Source organism: Xenopus tropicalis, chromosome 5, assembly GCF_000004195.4.
Source record: "Xenopus tropicalis strain Nigerian chromosome 5, UCB_Xtro_10.0, whole genome shotgun sequence".
NCBI classification, from domain to species: Eukaryota; Metazoa; Chordata; class Amphibia; order Anura; family Pipidae; genus Xenopus; species Xenopus tropicalis.
The window spans coordinates 116,971,525-116,985,971 of record NC_030681.2 but is presented as its reverse complement, the minus strand read 5'-3'; the positions used below and the strand labels follow the sequence as shown (position 1 = coordinate 116,985,971).

The window sequence follows — 14,447 nt, the reverse complement described above, 5'->3', positions numbered from 1 at the left end:
ATCGTTCTAAAATGCCTTTCACATGATTATGCAATACAGCTGATTTAGTCACAGATATTCCATGCGCCGCCAATACAAAGGTATTTTTAGACATTTTGTTGCCCGCACTGGAGACAGTTTTGTACATCTGACAAAATGTTTTGGTTGTTCTCAGCCTAAAGGCATATGTGGCCTTTGAGGAAGAGTTTGCTAATCTGCTAATGATAGTCCCTGTTATCCATGACTTTATGGTATAATCATTATTGACTCCACTGAAATTTTAAAAGCTTCTTGACCTTCTGACTGTATGTAAGTCTGCTTGCAATAAAAAGGAAGCACTGCAATAACTTTATTTATTAAGATGAGAAGTCAAAACAAATCTAGAGTTATATAATAAACTAGTCTAGGTCTAGTACCCTATAGCAACCAATTAGCATGGGCACTGCTGCCAATGAGGCCAGCTGAGAAACTTGCCCCAGGCGGCAAAAAGCCACTCCTGGTAACTTAAAGAGTAGAAATTCCAATTTTTTTAATTGGCTCTTCTAGTGCAGAGAGCGCTATTGTGAAGAAAGAAAAGAAAGCATGGCGAGGGACAGCGTCAACTTGGCCACCTCAGGGCGGCAAGGAACCCTGAGGCGGCGCAGTTAAAAAATAAATGTCTTGGCACCTATAGGTTACTGTACCAGGGTAAACTTAGTGATGTATTACATGTGGGGGTAACACCTACATAATGTACCTGCTTTCCATGGCTGGAAAATGGTTTGGCTGGATCCATGCTACCTTTCTCCTTGGTGTGTCTGTGTGTTCCACTGGTTTCATACACACAGTGATGCCAAATTCCCCTGATATTTCACTAATAAAATTAATACCAGCTGCCAGCTGAGGCTGGATATGTCAGAAGTGTTAAAAAGTTTGTAATACACTAGAAGGCTGGCACAGGAGTAGTGGGTTTCGTCATTTTTGTATTTTTGTCCAATGAATTTATGAACGAGGAACCTTAATCAATGTGTTGAAATATAATTATTCTGCTTGGCTGAATTGTCAGTGCTTTCTGGCTGACCTGTATCTCCCTGCCTTTCTGTTAGTGGCTGGTGCTGGATGAGGCATGAACTTTACTTGTAAAATAATATATTTTTTGTGACAACAACTCTCAATTCTCTCAACAATTTTGTGGGGTGCATTTGCCTTCGGTGAGCACTGTTGAGGAAAAAGTCAGAAAAGTTCTACATGTAAAAAAAAAAAAAAAGGCATTTTGTAATGTAATGTAGTAACTGTCTAATGAATATTTTGATTGCCAATAGCTCATTTGTGGTGGGGTGGGGCGTTAACTGCACAAAGGAAAAAATGTTCGCTTAACAGATTTTTTTTTTTTTTTAGAATTGGGTAGATTTTATACATAAATGAGTTTCGTTAGTTCCCCCATGTAAATTTCAGTACTCACAATGACCTTGCTCCAAAGAACCGCGTATTAACCTTTAGGGCAGGCAAAGGAGTGGCGCATTGCAGGCCAGAATAGGCTCTAACTAAAGAAACAGCGTTCACTTTCATTATTATTGACACAGCTGGGTGGGGACCTGTACATATACATGTGTTTATATGTATTTATTTGCTTTTATCAGTCAGCTGACACAGGCCCCTGCATAGCCCATACACATCCTAATTTTTTTTTTTATTCTGCTGGAAGAGATCACAGGGGTCATTCATGCACAGGAAGGAATACTAAGGGGCGTAAGTGTGGCGCATCTGCCTGCTGCTTTCTGCATTGAGCACTCAGTGAAAAATCTGGCACTAAGGACAGGGCCCCCATGCAGCCTGCACTCCCTGCCGCTCTGTACATTGTGCCTCTGGATGATTTGTGTTAGAAGAGTTTATACAGAAGTATCATATTCCAGCAGTAAAAAAACAGTTGTGACAAAGCCCTACTCACGGCCCTACTCTAGTCTGCTGGGGGAGAGTTGAAAGTGAGCACAGATTATTGTTGGGGGACATCTTTGTGTCATGCCACCTTTGGTGATAGATGTGTTGTCACTTTTCAGCTATGGTGCACCTCTGTGCTAAATGCAGTTGTGTGTCAAACCACTTTCATGAAAGCTACTTGCACTTCAGTGTAGTTTTGCACAGTGCTGCTCAGTCCTTCCTGACCTCCATTCTGAATCAAGCAATGCTGCGCCTATTGACAGAGGGGAACCCTGGAGCTACTGCCACCTCCTAACCAGGCAATAGGTCTAGGGTTCCCTTCACAACCAGTGACAATAGGTGCAGCACACATGCACCTGAAGCATTGGGCACAGATGTGACTCACGCACTGAACACCAGAAATGATGCCAAGTGGGCCGATTTGCAACACGCAGTTGCAGCAGTTATGGTGAATTGGGGGCACATTTGTGGTAGATGCATCACAATTGCTACAAGCACATCACCCCCTTGCGACCACAATGATGCTGGAATTCTGGGGGAAAAATGCTGCATTTTGGGGAAAAACCAGTGAATTTATATTTTGCTCACTGCACTTGCAGGCGTAAATGTGCGATTGAATCTGTATATATACAGTGGTGTGAAAAACTATTTGCCCCCTTCCTGATTTCTTATTCTTTTGCATGTTTGTCACATTTAAATGTTTCTGCTCATCAAAAACCGTTAACTATTAGTCAAAGATAACATAATTGAACACAAAATGCAGTTTTTAAATGAAGGTTTACGTTATTAAGGGAGAAAAAAAACTCCAAATCTACATGGCCCTGTGTGAAAAAGTGATTGCCCCCCTTGTTAAAAAATAACTTAACTGTGGTTTATCAATTTCAATTTTCAATTTCAATATCAATTTCTGTAGTCACCCCCAGGCCTGATTACTGCCACACCTGTTTCAATCAAGAAATCACTTAAATAGGAGCTACCTGACACAGAGAAGTAGACCAAAAGCACCTCAAAAGCTAGACATCATGCCAAGATCCAAAGAAATTCAGGAGCAAATGAGAACAAAAGTAATTGAGATCTATCAGTCTGGTAAAGGTTATAAAGCCATTTCTAAAGCTTTGGGACTCCAGCGAACCACAGTGAGAGCCATTATCCACAAATGGCAAAAACATGGATTAGTGGTGAACCTTCCCAGGAGTGGCCGGCTGACCAAAATTACCCCAAGAGCGCAGAGACAACTCATCCGAGAGGCCACAAAAGACCCCAGGACAACATCTAAAGAACTGCAGGCCTCACTTGCCTCAATTAAGGTCAGTGTTCACGACTCCACCATAAGAAAGAGACTGGGCAAAAACGGCCTGCATGGCAGATTTCCAAGGCGCAAACCACTTTTAAGCAAAAAGAACATTAAGGCTCGTCTCAATTTTGCTAAAAAACATCTCAATGATTGCCAAGACTTTTGGGAAAATACCTTGTAGACCGACGAGACAAAAGTTGAACTTTTTGGAAGGTGCGTGTCCCGTTACATCTGGCGTAAAAGTAACACAGCATTTCAGAAAAAGAACATCATACCAACAGTAAAATATGGTGGTGGTAGTGTGATGGTCTGGGGTTGTTTTGCTGCTTCAGGACCTGGAAGGCTTGCTGTGATAGATGGAACCATGAATTCTACTGTCTACCAAAAAATCCTGAAGGAGAATGTCCGGCCATCTGTTCGTCAACTCAAGCTGAAGCGATCTTGGGTGCTGCAGCAGGACAATGACCCAAAACACACCAGCAAATCCACCTCTGAATGGCTGAAGAAAAACAAAATGAAGACTTTGGAGTGGCCTAGTCAAAGTCCTGACCTGATTCCTATTGAGATGTTGTGGCATGACCTTAAAAAGGCGGTTCATGCTAGAAAACCCTCAAATAAAGCTGAATTACAACAATTCTGCAAAGATGAGTGGGCCAAAATTCCTCCAGAGCGCTGTAAAAGACTCGTTGCAAGTTATCGCAAACGCTTGATTGCAGTTATTGCTGCTAAGGGTGGCCCAACCAGTTATTAGGTTCAGGGGGCAATTACTTTTTCACACAGGGCCATGTAGGTTTGGATTTTTTTTCTCCCTAAATAATAAAAACCCTCATTTAAAAACTGCATTTTGTGTTTACTTGTGTTATCTTTGACTAATAGTTAAATGTGTTTGATGATCAGAAACATTTAAATGTGACAAACATGCAAAAGAATAAGAAATCAGGAAGGGGGCAAATAGTTTTTCACACCACTGTAGCTAGGGGGTCTGCAGAAACCCATTATACAGAAAGTGCAGAATAACCAACATGAGTCCCATTAAGTAAATAATTGTTACTTATTTAATCATTCCAATATGATCCCATACCTGTACATCAAAACTGGTGCACTGCTATTAGTTATTTTGCTAAGAGTCGCAGTGGAATATCTGCCAGGCTTAAACCCATGAGCTAACTGCAGGACAATGTAACATGACGCAATATTACATTCCTGTATTCTTTTGGGGAATCTGGGGATCTGCTGAAAAAGCAGACATTTGGATTAAATATATTTTTCTAGCACAAATTTAGAAATCTTAATCTGCCAAAAATCTTTTACAATGCTCTGGAACCACAGATCTCTCAGACACATTGAAATGAATAACCACTTTCGGCCTGCCCTGGATATCATATGATTGTTTCAGTGAGATTTCCAGCAGCCCAGACAATAATATTTAAATTGTATACATTTAATACTTTTGGAAAGCAGTGCTAATGTCACTAGGATTAAAAAAAAAGGTCTGTTAATACATTTGGATTTGAGGAATGTACAAAGGTCCCATTTAATATTGCAAATCTGTTAAATTATAATAAAAAGAACATATTGCCAGATCTGTGAGTAAAGGCCCCACCCTGAGCGAGACTACAGCTTTAGCAAGTCCTGTTAAAGGTTTTGTATTATTAGGGAATAAATGACTTTTTCCCTTTTGGTCTGTGCTCCAGCAATTCAAGCCCAGCCCTTCCCAAAAATCTAACAGTCGACATCTGTGATCCATTAAGTTTATCTTAACTGACTTTCCAGCCCAGGGGAGAGGGTGTGCATCGACCAGAGTTTGCTCAGTACCATGCACACATTGGCTAACCTCTATTCTCTGTTTCATTGCCGTATGGGACATCCCAACCGGTAGCCAGTAGTCCCCTAAGGCTGTGAACCCAGAGATCAAAATGTTGTGCTTAACCTTCCAGAGATAAACAAACAATAAACAATGAAGGCAAATTGCATAGGTGCTATCCTGGCTGCACAGGCAATAGATTCCTGTCCATTTTCATCAGTTTAATATACTGTATCCCGTATATGTGTGGTCCCTTACAGCAAGTGCTTTGGCTGAATCTCATGTTGTCTGATTGCACTAAGTTTGCCAATACAAAAAAGCATTGATTCAGTGCGTGTTTTGAATTATGACCAACCTTAAAATGCATGGGCCATGGTTACGTGCACTTTGAATAAGTGGTCCATGGGTGGCAACCCTACTGCTGCTCCTTATTGGGCAAAAATGCTCCAACCTGCAGAAAAAAACATAACGCCATAAGCAGGGCAGGGTCTTATTAACCTTAGCAACCATGCAATGGTTTGAAAGAGAGACAAGAATATGAATAGGAGAAGGCCTGCAAAGAAAGGTACAGTAAGAAATAAAAAGTAACAGTAACATTGTAGCCTCACAGAGCAGTAGTTTTTGGCTGCTGAGTAAGTGACCCCCAATTAAAAGGGGGAAATATGCAGAAGAGAAAGAAAAATAACCCAAAAACTATATTATGAATAACAGTTGTAAAGTTGCTAGGAATAGGGAATTCTATAGCATACTAACAGTTCAAGGTGAACCAACCCTTTAAAAAGCATCTTTTATGTTTATATTGCCACTTACTATTAATATGAATCTGAATGTAAACAATGTATTCCTAAATTACATGTTAGTAATGATGTTAATATTAAAAATGAAGGCAGTAAAGAAGTAGAAAATCTGTTATTTGTTTGCCATTATATTGGCAGAAGTAAAGCAGGCAGAAGTAAAGCTCTCGTTGCTGATTTAATTTGTCAACTGTCTGTTTTGCAGCCATTTCCATTGGTTTCCTCCTCCAGATGGTTACTGAAGAGAGGAGAACTTACAGCTTATGTAGAGGACACTGGCATCTTCTCCAAGAGAACAACAAAGCAACAGTTCTACTTTTTCCTCTTCAATGACGTGCTCATTATAACCAAAAAGAAGAGGTAAATGCCTATTTGCCATCAATGATGCGTTGCAAATGTCTTTCCTAGTTGTTTGGTGTATGCAGCATACTCTTTCATTTGTAATCAGGGAAGTGTTACTTATGGTTTGTATAGACCTAGGCATGTTCTTTGTTATAATTCCTCATTCATTATCCCCTTATAGTACAATGTTATTAGGATAGGGTAGGTGCAGCAAAGCCAGTGGCTACTGCACTCTATCCTTTCATTGGGTGGGGGAAAGCAAACGAACATCCCCATGTTTCACTGTCATATCCTGATACCGTTCCAAAGTGCTCTGCTCATAATGATGTCATGTATAACGTGGAATCCGGAATTACACAGGCAGCGAAACTGACACAAAGCAAGGATATCCTGGGGTTTTTCAAGGATAGGTCATCAAACATTGATTAAATTACAGTCAATATTTCCATTCCTTATAACACGGACTATGAGAAACCTGCTCTTTACTGTGAGTCTGGGCTAAGCTGTGGGTAACATTATTCCACATCTCACCACTTAGGAAATAAACTCTCTTTGCTGGGATTCCTCAAAATAATAATAGACTGTAAGGTAACAACTGTTGCTCTGCATTACGCTTTGGATATGTCTTACTAAAAAGGTTCTCTGCCTCAGTACTTAGCTCAAGCCATGCAAAGCAATATCATATAATCAGTGTTAATTGGTTGGTAATACAAAGCCTAATGAAACACTGAGTAAAAGGTATTTTTTAAGCAAATGAAGTGTACTGATGGGAATAGCTTTAAAATATATGTGATATTTTAAAGGTGACCATACACGGGAAGATAAAAGTTGCCAGCTTGGTTCCATGTAAAGTTGGAATACAACTTCTCAGGCTCAGAATGTATCAGATTGTTGGGTACTGCTGACCCCAGTAACCACCTAACATTAGAATATAAGTGCACATATTTCAAAAACCACTAAAAAAAGTGAAAATAAAAACCAGTTGCAGATTGACTCTGAATACTAAGGTTTTCTAAAGGTTAATTCAAACATTAATGTCCCTTTATTGAGGGCTATAGGGGTGACATCCTGCACACGCGTCAGTCTCTGGGCAGAGATAGGATGAGTACGTGAGCAGCGGAGTCAGGGATGCTTGTTAGCGCTCATTGTTACATGGCCACTGACATCCTGTCAGCATCTCTCCCATTACCTCCCCAGGGACTCGTGCTGGCTTTCTGTACAAAGTATATGGCAGCATTATCAGAAGAGAAGTTTAGTGCACACCATGAAAACAAAGTTGCACAAGAGAAGAAATGTTCATAGTTTAGGCAAGAATGGTTTACACTTTGTGAAGATCCCTCCAGTAGTATTCTATTCCAGCCAAAACAGGGAGCCCTGTATAAACACCCATTTCTTACACAGTTCCTATTGGAAATCTTAAAATAAATACTTGATTACTTTGACCTTCCTGTCAGCGCTTGTTCAAGGAAATCCCAATAATCATATCTTTGCAAAACAACAAGCAGGGGCTCTGTAACTGAAGCAGCAGAACCAAGGAATGCCAAACTCACATACGTCTGAGGTTTTTATTTTTTTATTCAAAAGTATTCTGATATTCTGGACTCTGCTGGTGCCATATTGTGCAGGCATATTAAGCTAAAGTATTATTTGTTTTTGCATCCAATCATTTTAGTATTATGCTATGTTAGTATTTTTCAGCCCCAAACTAATATTTTGGGCTGAAAATACTAAAATAGTGTAATATTAAAAAACGAATAATACTAGAAGCCTCATTCTTCCATCTTCTGTTCTAACTAATAATCTTTATGCCCATATACAGAATGTACAGAATGTGGCACTCTGGGGCACTCTTTTAGGCATTACATCACCCTGGAATGTCATGTAGTGTTACAGTAGCCTTAAATGCAATACACAGCATCACTTGCTTAGAAAATGGACCCTGTTGAAATGGATACTGTATAGCCACAAACCCTTATGCCTGTTTAGTGTTTATGTATTTAGTTGCTATTGCTGCCATGTGTGATGTTATACCAGTTCTCACTCGTTTTTTCCCCTGTTGAGGCCGTTTGTACACTGACAGCGGCTTTGTTCTGATCAGAATAAATATGTTGTATGCAGTTTGACAAGCCTAACCCGGTGCAGTTACGTATCCCAGAACAGCAGGTCTCCAAGATTTCGAAGCTGTAGTCAAGCAAGCTCCTTGTTTGAGAGTCACACCTTCTTGTTCATACCAGTTTTCCTCCAGACATATGTTTGAATTGTAACTGTGTGTTTCCCAGTTATTTTCCAAAGACATTGGAGTTTTTTCCACACATTCTGTCACTGTTTCCAGTAAACAAATTTTATGGTGCGGCCTATAGGGAATTATCAGCCTGGCAGATTAGAGAGGTTAGCTCTCAAGTGAGCATATGCTGGCAAATTCTCTGCTCCTTCTATTGTTTTGTCAGGGAATTAATATAGCTCATATGATTTTTATATTTTGATATTATAACTAATGAAACAGTAAGTCAGTTATTTTTAGAGAGCCATGTAGGAGAAGGCTAAATATTGCAGCAGCAGCACTAAAGTGTGACAGTCAATAAAAACAACTTTTTCAATCTGTCATTGGAGGAAATCGCTCAGGTTTCCTGGCTGTGCCGTTAGTCAGCACCATGTAACCATATTTCCCTTATTATTTGTCATTAAAATCGTAAAGTCAGCTTTAAGGACTAATTTGGTCAGCCATCCTGAACTTCATCTATTATTAATTAAGTTCAATTACAAGTAGTTTTAATTGAAACGTATGGGAAACATTGCACTGTGGTCCATCTATACATGTTTCTATTAAATGCACCATAGCTACATTTAATATCATATTATATTTAATATCATATAGAGCTGTAAAGCTGGCTGTAAAAGGGCTGATATTGCCTGCTGACTTGGGCACTCTTATGTTTGTGCCTTATTAACCATGATTGGGCCTCAATGACTGTCTGTCCAAACAATATGGTTAGGGTTTGGCCAGATATAGATAGGGCTGGCTTAAAGGTTCTGTAAGGCAAGGACTGCATTGAGCTATGGGTGTGATCCTCTCTTAGCTGATCTGCACGGTCTTCCTATTTAATATGTTTTTGGGGGCCAAATGAATGGATCCCTGTAATATTGTAATGAAATTAGAAATACTGTAGATTTGCTCGTTTGGTGTGTAAGGAAGCTTAAGAAGAACTTATGGTAGAGAACTTAGGACACAGATGCAGTCCTCTCCTGACAGGTCTGTTCAAACCCAAAATTTGAATCAGCCTCTCTGGCCCATCCCATCAGCCAGTTTTGTGCTTTTTTGTGCAAATGGTCAGCTAGAGAAACCCAATGCCAAAATGATGACCAACATTGCCAATATTTACTTGATTTCAATCAGGAAGGCTTAAAAATCTCAAGGGGTGAGGACTACATTGCCAAAGACCACTTTTTGCTAGAATGAAACTGCATTGCATTTATGATAATTGGAAGTGAGCTGTTGTACTTTGAGTTTTGCAATCTTTTTTTTCCCAGAAAAGTTGCATGGTAATTAATGTAAGTCCTTATGTAATTCACTATCCACCTACAAGGGGGGAAAAGCAGTTTAATAACTATGGATATGAGTGAATCTTCATTTAATTTACTTAACATAATTTCCTCTGTACAATTTGGATTGATTCAGGTAAACTTGACATATGAATTAGTACAAAGTAGCAGATATAGCAAGTGCAAGATAAATCGCTATGACTGACACTGAAGGCATGGAGGTTGAATCCTATCTCTAGCTAAAACTTTCATCACTTTATGGAATTTCTACACCAAGAAGAATTATTCCCTCTTATGTGTAATAGACAAGAACATTGTGTTTGGTGCACATGCTTGGCCAATCTGCTGTGATATAATTGGTCACATATTCTGTTTCAGGTATTTTCAGCATAGTATCTAGCTTGCCAAGCATTCCATAACTGGCATGCACCAAATTCATTGCGAACGCAGTCACGGCTGAGTTTCCAGTGGGTGATCTATAAGAAAACGCTTGGCACTTTAGAACTGGGGAAATGTAAACATGCTGAATTGAAGGCTAACAGTATTTTGGCTTGGGTATTTCACTGTGCAGCGTTCTGTTCTTTGTCTGGTTACACTGGGATTCCAGTAAATTGCTGAGCTTTCTGGCACTGTGCCCTATGGATAACAGATATATTGGAGAAAATGCAGCTGGAGTTCTTACATTGGATCCCAACCAAAAATTAGACAATGCAATGGAATGTTACCTGTGTGCAGCTGCAAACGAGATTCATTTTGTATTTAATCCTTACAGAGGTATAAGCCGCCTTATTTCTAAAGCAGCTGTATTTCCCTTCATTCCCTATACACATATTCCAAGAGGAGAGTTAAAAAAGATGTTTTATTTTTAAAGCTCCTTGTAATGTAAGTTTTTTGTTATATTCCAGGCATGTCTTTTTTAACTGTGATACATGAATGAACTGACATAATGACTTGGAAATAGGGTAGGAAATGTACTATCACAATAGCAGCAAGAACTAACTACGCCAAAGCATCTGTATAAATGGATGAGCACTAACCTCTTATTGCAAGTTTGGTAAATGAATAGCTGGCTTGGGCACTGTGATCCATCCATTTAGCCTGAATACTGAGCATGTGGGTCTGTGGCCCCCACCCAGAAAGCACATGTAGAGACCTATAGGGTTAATACATCTCTATGGCTTTAAGCCCTACTAGTTCCTTCTGTCCTGTTGCTGGGCAGAGGCCCATGTATCTAGTGTTCCATTAGCATATGTGCCTTATTGGATATTAGGTAGACCAGTCCCTTGGGACTTCAATATAGTGCTTAACAAAGGGGTGAGTCTTTCTCTTTGGCTGCATCTGCTCACCCAGGTGAAACAGGGCCCCAGTAAAGTGAGTACCCTAGAGGCTACCTCTAGTGAAGTCAGGGAACAGGGACCCTGTGAATGAGGAGTAGTAAGTGTCAGGATAATATATCAGGGCACTTTCTAGGAGAGTGAGATAGCGAGCTTAGTTAGAAAGAGCAGTGTCTGACTCCAACCAGGAGAGATTAGCTGGAAGTACTCTTCCCTACAGGCATTGTTGCCTTAGAGCAGGATACAGTTAAGATGCAGGTATCAGGTCAGTTCTTATCCCTGATCCATAGTTGGCTGTGAGGGATCCTTGGCTGCTAAGGGACACCCTGAGGATACAGATACTTAGCCAGGCTACTCTCCACAGGGAGGCCGTGCTCGTTGGTGGTCCTTACCTTCCCCACCCTTGGCTGAGGTGGGCTATACGGATGGACACCATACTTTTCTACTGTCTGTTAATTATCTGATATGTCATCTGTGTGAGTATTGCTATAACCCTGTGGATCGTTGTATTGGACAATAAACAAGTTAAGTTCTGGTTTACCACAAAGAACCTTCTGGCTCCCATTCTTTCATTTGCTTGTAGTTGCTCTACACCCCAAAGATATTTCCACATAGCGAAAGCCCATCTGGTGTGTAGAGTCCTATGTACACCATGCTCTAAAGCCTATCTAGCTGGTATTACATAGTTACATAGGGTTGAAAAAAGACCTGTGTCCATCAAGTTCAACCCATCCAAGTAAACCCAGCACACCTAACCCACACCTACCAATCTATACACTCACATACATAAACTATAAATACAACCACTAGTACTAACTGTAGATATTAGTATCACAATAGCCTTGGATATTCTGATTGATCAAGAACTCATCCAGGCCCCTCTTAAAGGCATTAACAGAATCTGCCATTACCACATCACTAGGAAGGGCATTCCCCAACCTCACTGCCCTCACCGTGAAAAACCACCTACGCTGCTTCAAATGGAAACTCCTTTCCTCTAATCTAAAGGGGTGACCTCTGGTGCGTTGATTGTTTTTATGGGAAAAAAGAACATCCCCCATCTGCCTATAATCCCCTCTAATGTACTTGTACAGAGTAATCATGTCCCCTCGCAAGCGCCTCTTTTCCAGAGAAAACAACCCCAACCTCGACAGTCTAACCTCATAGTTTAAATCTTCCATCCCCTTAACCAGTTTAGTTGCACGTCTCTGCACTCTCTCCAGCTCATTAATATCCCTCTTAAGGACTGGAGCCCTAAACTGCACTAAATACTCAAGGTGAGGCCTTACCAGGGACCTATAAAGGGGCAAAATTATGTTCTCATCCCTTGAGTCAATGCCCTTTTTTATACAAGACAGCACTTTATTTGCTTTAGTAGCCACAGAATGACACTGCCTGGAATTAGACAACTTGTTATCAACAAAAACCCCTAGATCCTTCTCCATTAAGGATACCCCCAACACACTACCATTCAGTAGATAGTTTGCGTTTATATTATTTCTACCAAAGTGCATAACTTTGCACTTATCAACATTGAACCTCATTTTCCAGTTTGCTGCCCAGTTTTCTAATTTTGTCAAATCGCTCTGCAAAGCGGCAGCATCCTGCATGGAACTTATAGTTTTGCACAATTTAGTGTCATCAGCAAAAATAGAAACAATACTGTCTATGCCCACCTCCAGGTCATTAATAAACAAGTTAAACAGCAAAGGCCCAAGGACTGACCCCTGCGGTACTCCACTAACCACACTGGTCCAATTAGAAAATGTTCCATTTACCACCACTCTTTGTACTCTATCCTTCAGCCAGTTCTCTATCCAATTACAAATATTATGTTCTAGGCCAATATTCCTTAATTTGATCATTAACCTTCTGTGAGGTACTGTATCAAACGCTTTAGCAAAGTCCAAGTAGATGACATCAACTGCCATTCCAGCATCAAGGTTCCTACTCACCTCCTCATAAAAGGCAACTAAATTAGTCTGGCAAGATCTGTTACGCATAAAACCATGCTGGCACAAACTAATAGTATTGTGAACTGCAATGTATTCAAGTACCCTATCCCTTATTACCCCTTCCAAAAGTTTTCCTACTACTGATGTCAGACTAACAGGCCTATAGTTTTCAGGCTGAGAACGGGATCCCTTTTTAAATAACGGCACCACATTAGCAATCCGCCAGTCTCTTGGCACCATGCCAGACCTCAATGAATCCTGAAAAATTAAGTGAAGAGGCTTGGCAATCACAGCGCTCAGCTCATTTAATACCCTGGGATGAATCCCATCCGGCCCTGGACCTTTGTTTACCTTTACATGTTCAAGTCTCTTTTGAATTTCCTCCCGAGTGACCCACGCGTCAGTAGCTAAATTACTAGAACTGGGCATATTACAAGGGAAGCCTTCATTATCTGGCTCCTCAGATGTATAGACAGATGAAAAATAAGAGTTCAAAATTTCAGCTTTTTCCCCTTTTTCATCAACCAACGTACCCCCCCGTGATAATAAAGTTCCCACCCCTTCTTGCTTCATTTTTTTACTATTCACATAATTAAAAAATAATTTTGGATTCTTTTTACTCCTAGCTGCAATACCCCTTTCCATCTCTATTTTAGCTTGCTTGATAGCTTTTTTGCATGCTTTATTTGCTTCCTTGTACCTGATGAAAGTTTCCGCTGTCCCAGCTAACTTGAATGCCCTAAAAGCACGTTTTTTCTTACCAACCTCGACAATAACACTTTTATTCAGCCATAAAGGTTTTGCTTTGCGATGCCTCTCCTTGCTTACTAGGGGGATATACTGTTGTGTATACCTACAAAGCAATGTTTTAAAGATGTTCCATTTTCCTTCTGTGTCTAACCCCATGAAAAGCCTTTCCCAGTTGACACATTGCAGAGATGCCCTTATACTGGCAAAGTCTGCACGTCTAAAATTGAGTGTTTTAGTTACTCCCTTATAGAGCTGTCTCTGTAGCATTATCTCAAAGGAGACCATGTTGTGATCACTGTTCCCCAAATGCTCACCCACACAAATGTTAGAGATGAGTTCATTATTATTAGAAATCACCAGGTCCAAAATAGCGTCATTCCTAGTGGGTTCTTGAACTGCCTGAAATAAAAAGTTGTCATTTAGCATATTTACAAACCTACTAGCTTTTTCTGACTTAGCCACCCCATTACTCCAGTCAATGTCCGGATAATTAAAGTCCCCCATAACAACAACTTGACCCAGTTTTGAAGCCTCCTCCATTTGCAACAATAGCTGGGCCTCATCCCCCTCATCTATACGGGGTGGTTTATAACATACACCAATGATCATTTTCTTTGTGACCTTCAGCCCTACTGAAATTTCTACCCAAAGAGATTCGACGTTTTCATTGCCTGTTGTTACAGTCAAATAGGGGTTACATACATGTAATTGGTCAAACCGGATAAATTCAGCCAATGA

General features: G+C 40.3%; 1 protein-coding gene across 2 annotated transcripts in view; it reads left to right on the top strand.

Annotated features, from left to right (window-relative positions):
* arhgef26 (Rho guanine nucleotide exchange factor 26) overlaps positions 1–14,447 on the top strand; it is a 73,852-nt gene that overhangs the window by 45,296 nt on the left and 14,109 nt on the right. For both annotated transcript variants that reach the window (XM_002933248.3, XM_012963446.3), the window contains exon 11: positions 5,994–6,148. In XM_002933248.3, the coding sequence (XP_002933294.3) occupies positions 5,994–6,148 (155 nt within the window). The remainder of the gene's footprint in view (positions 1–5,993; positions 6,149–14,447) is intronic.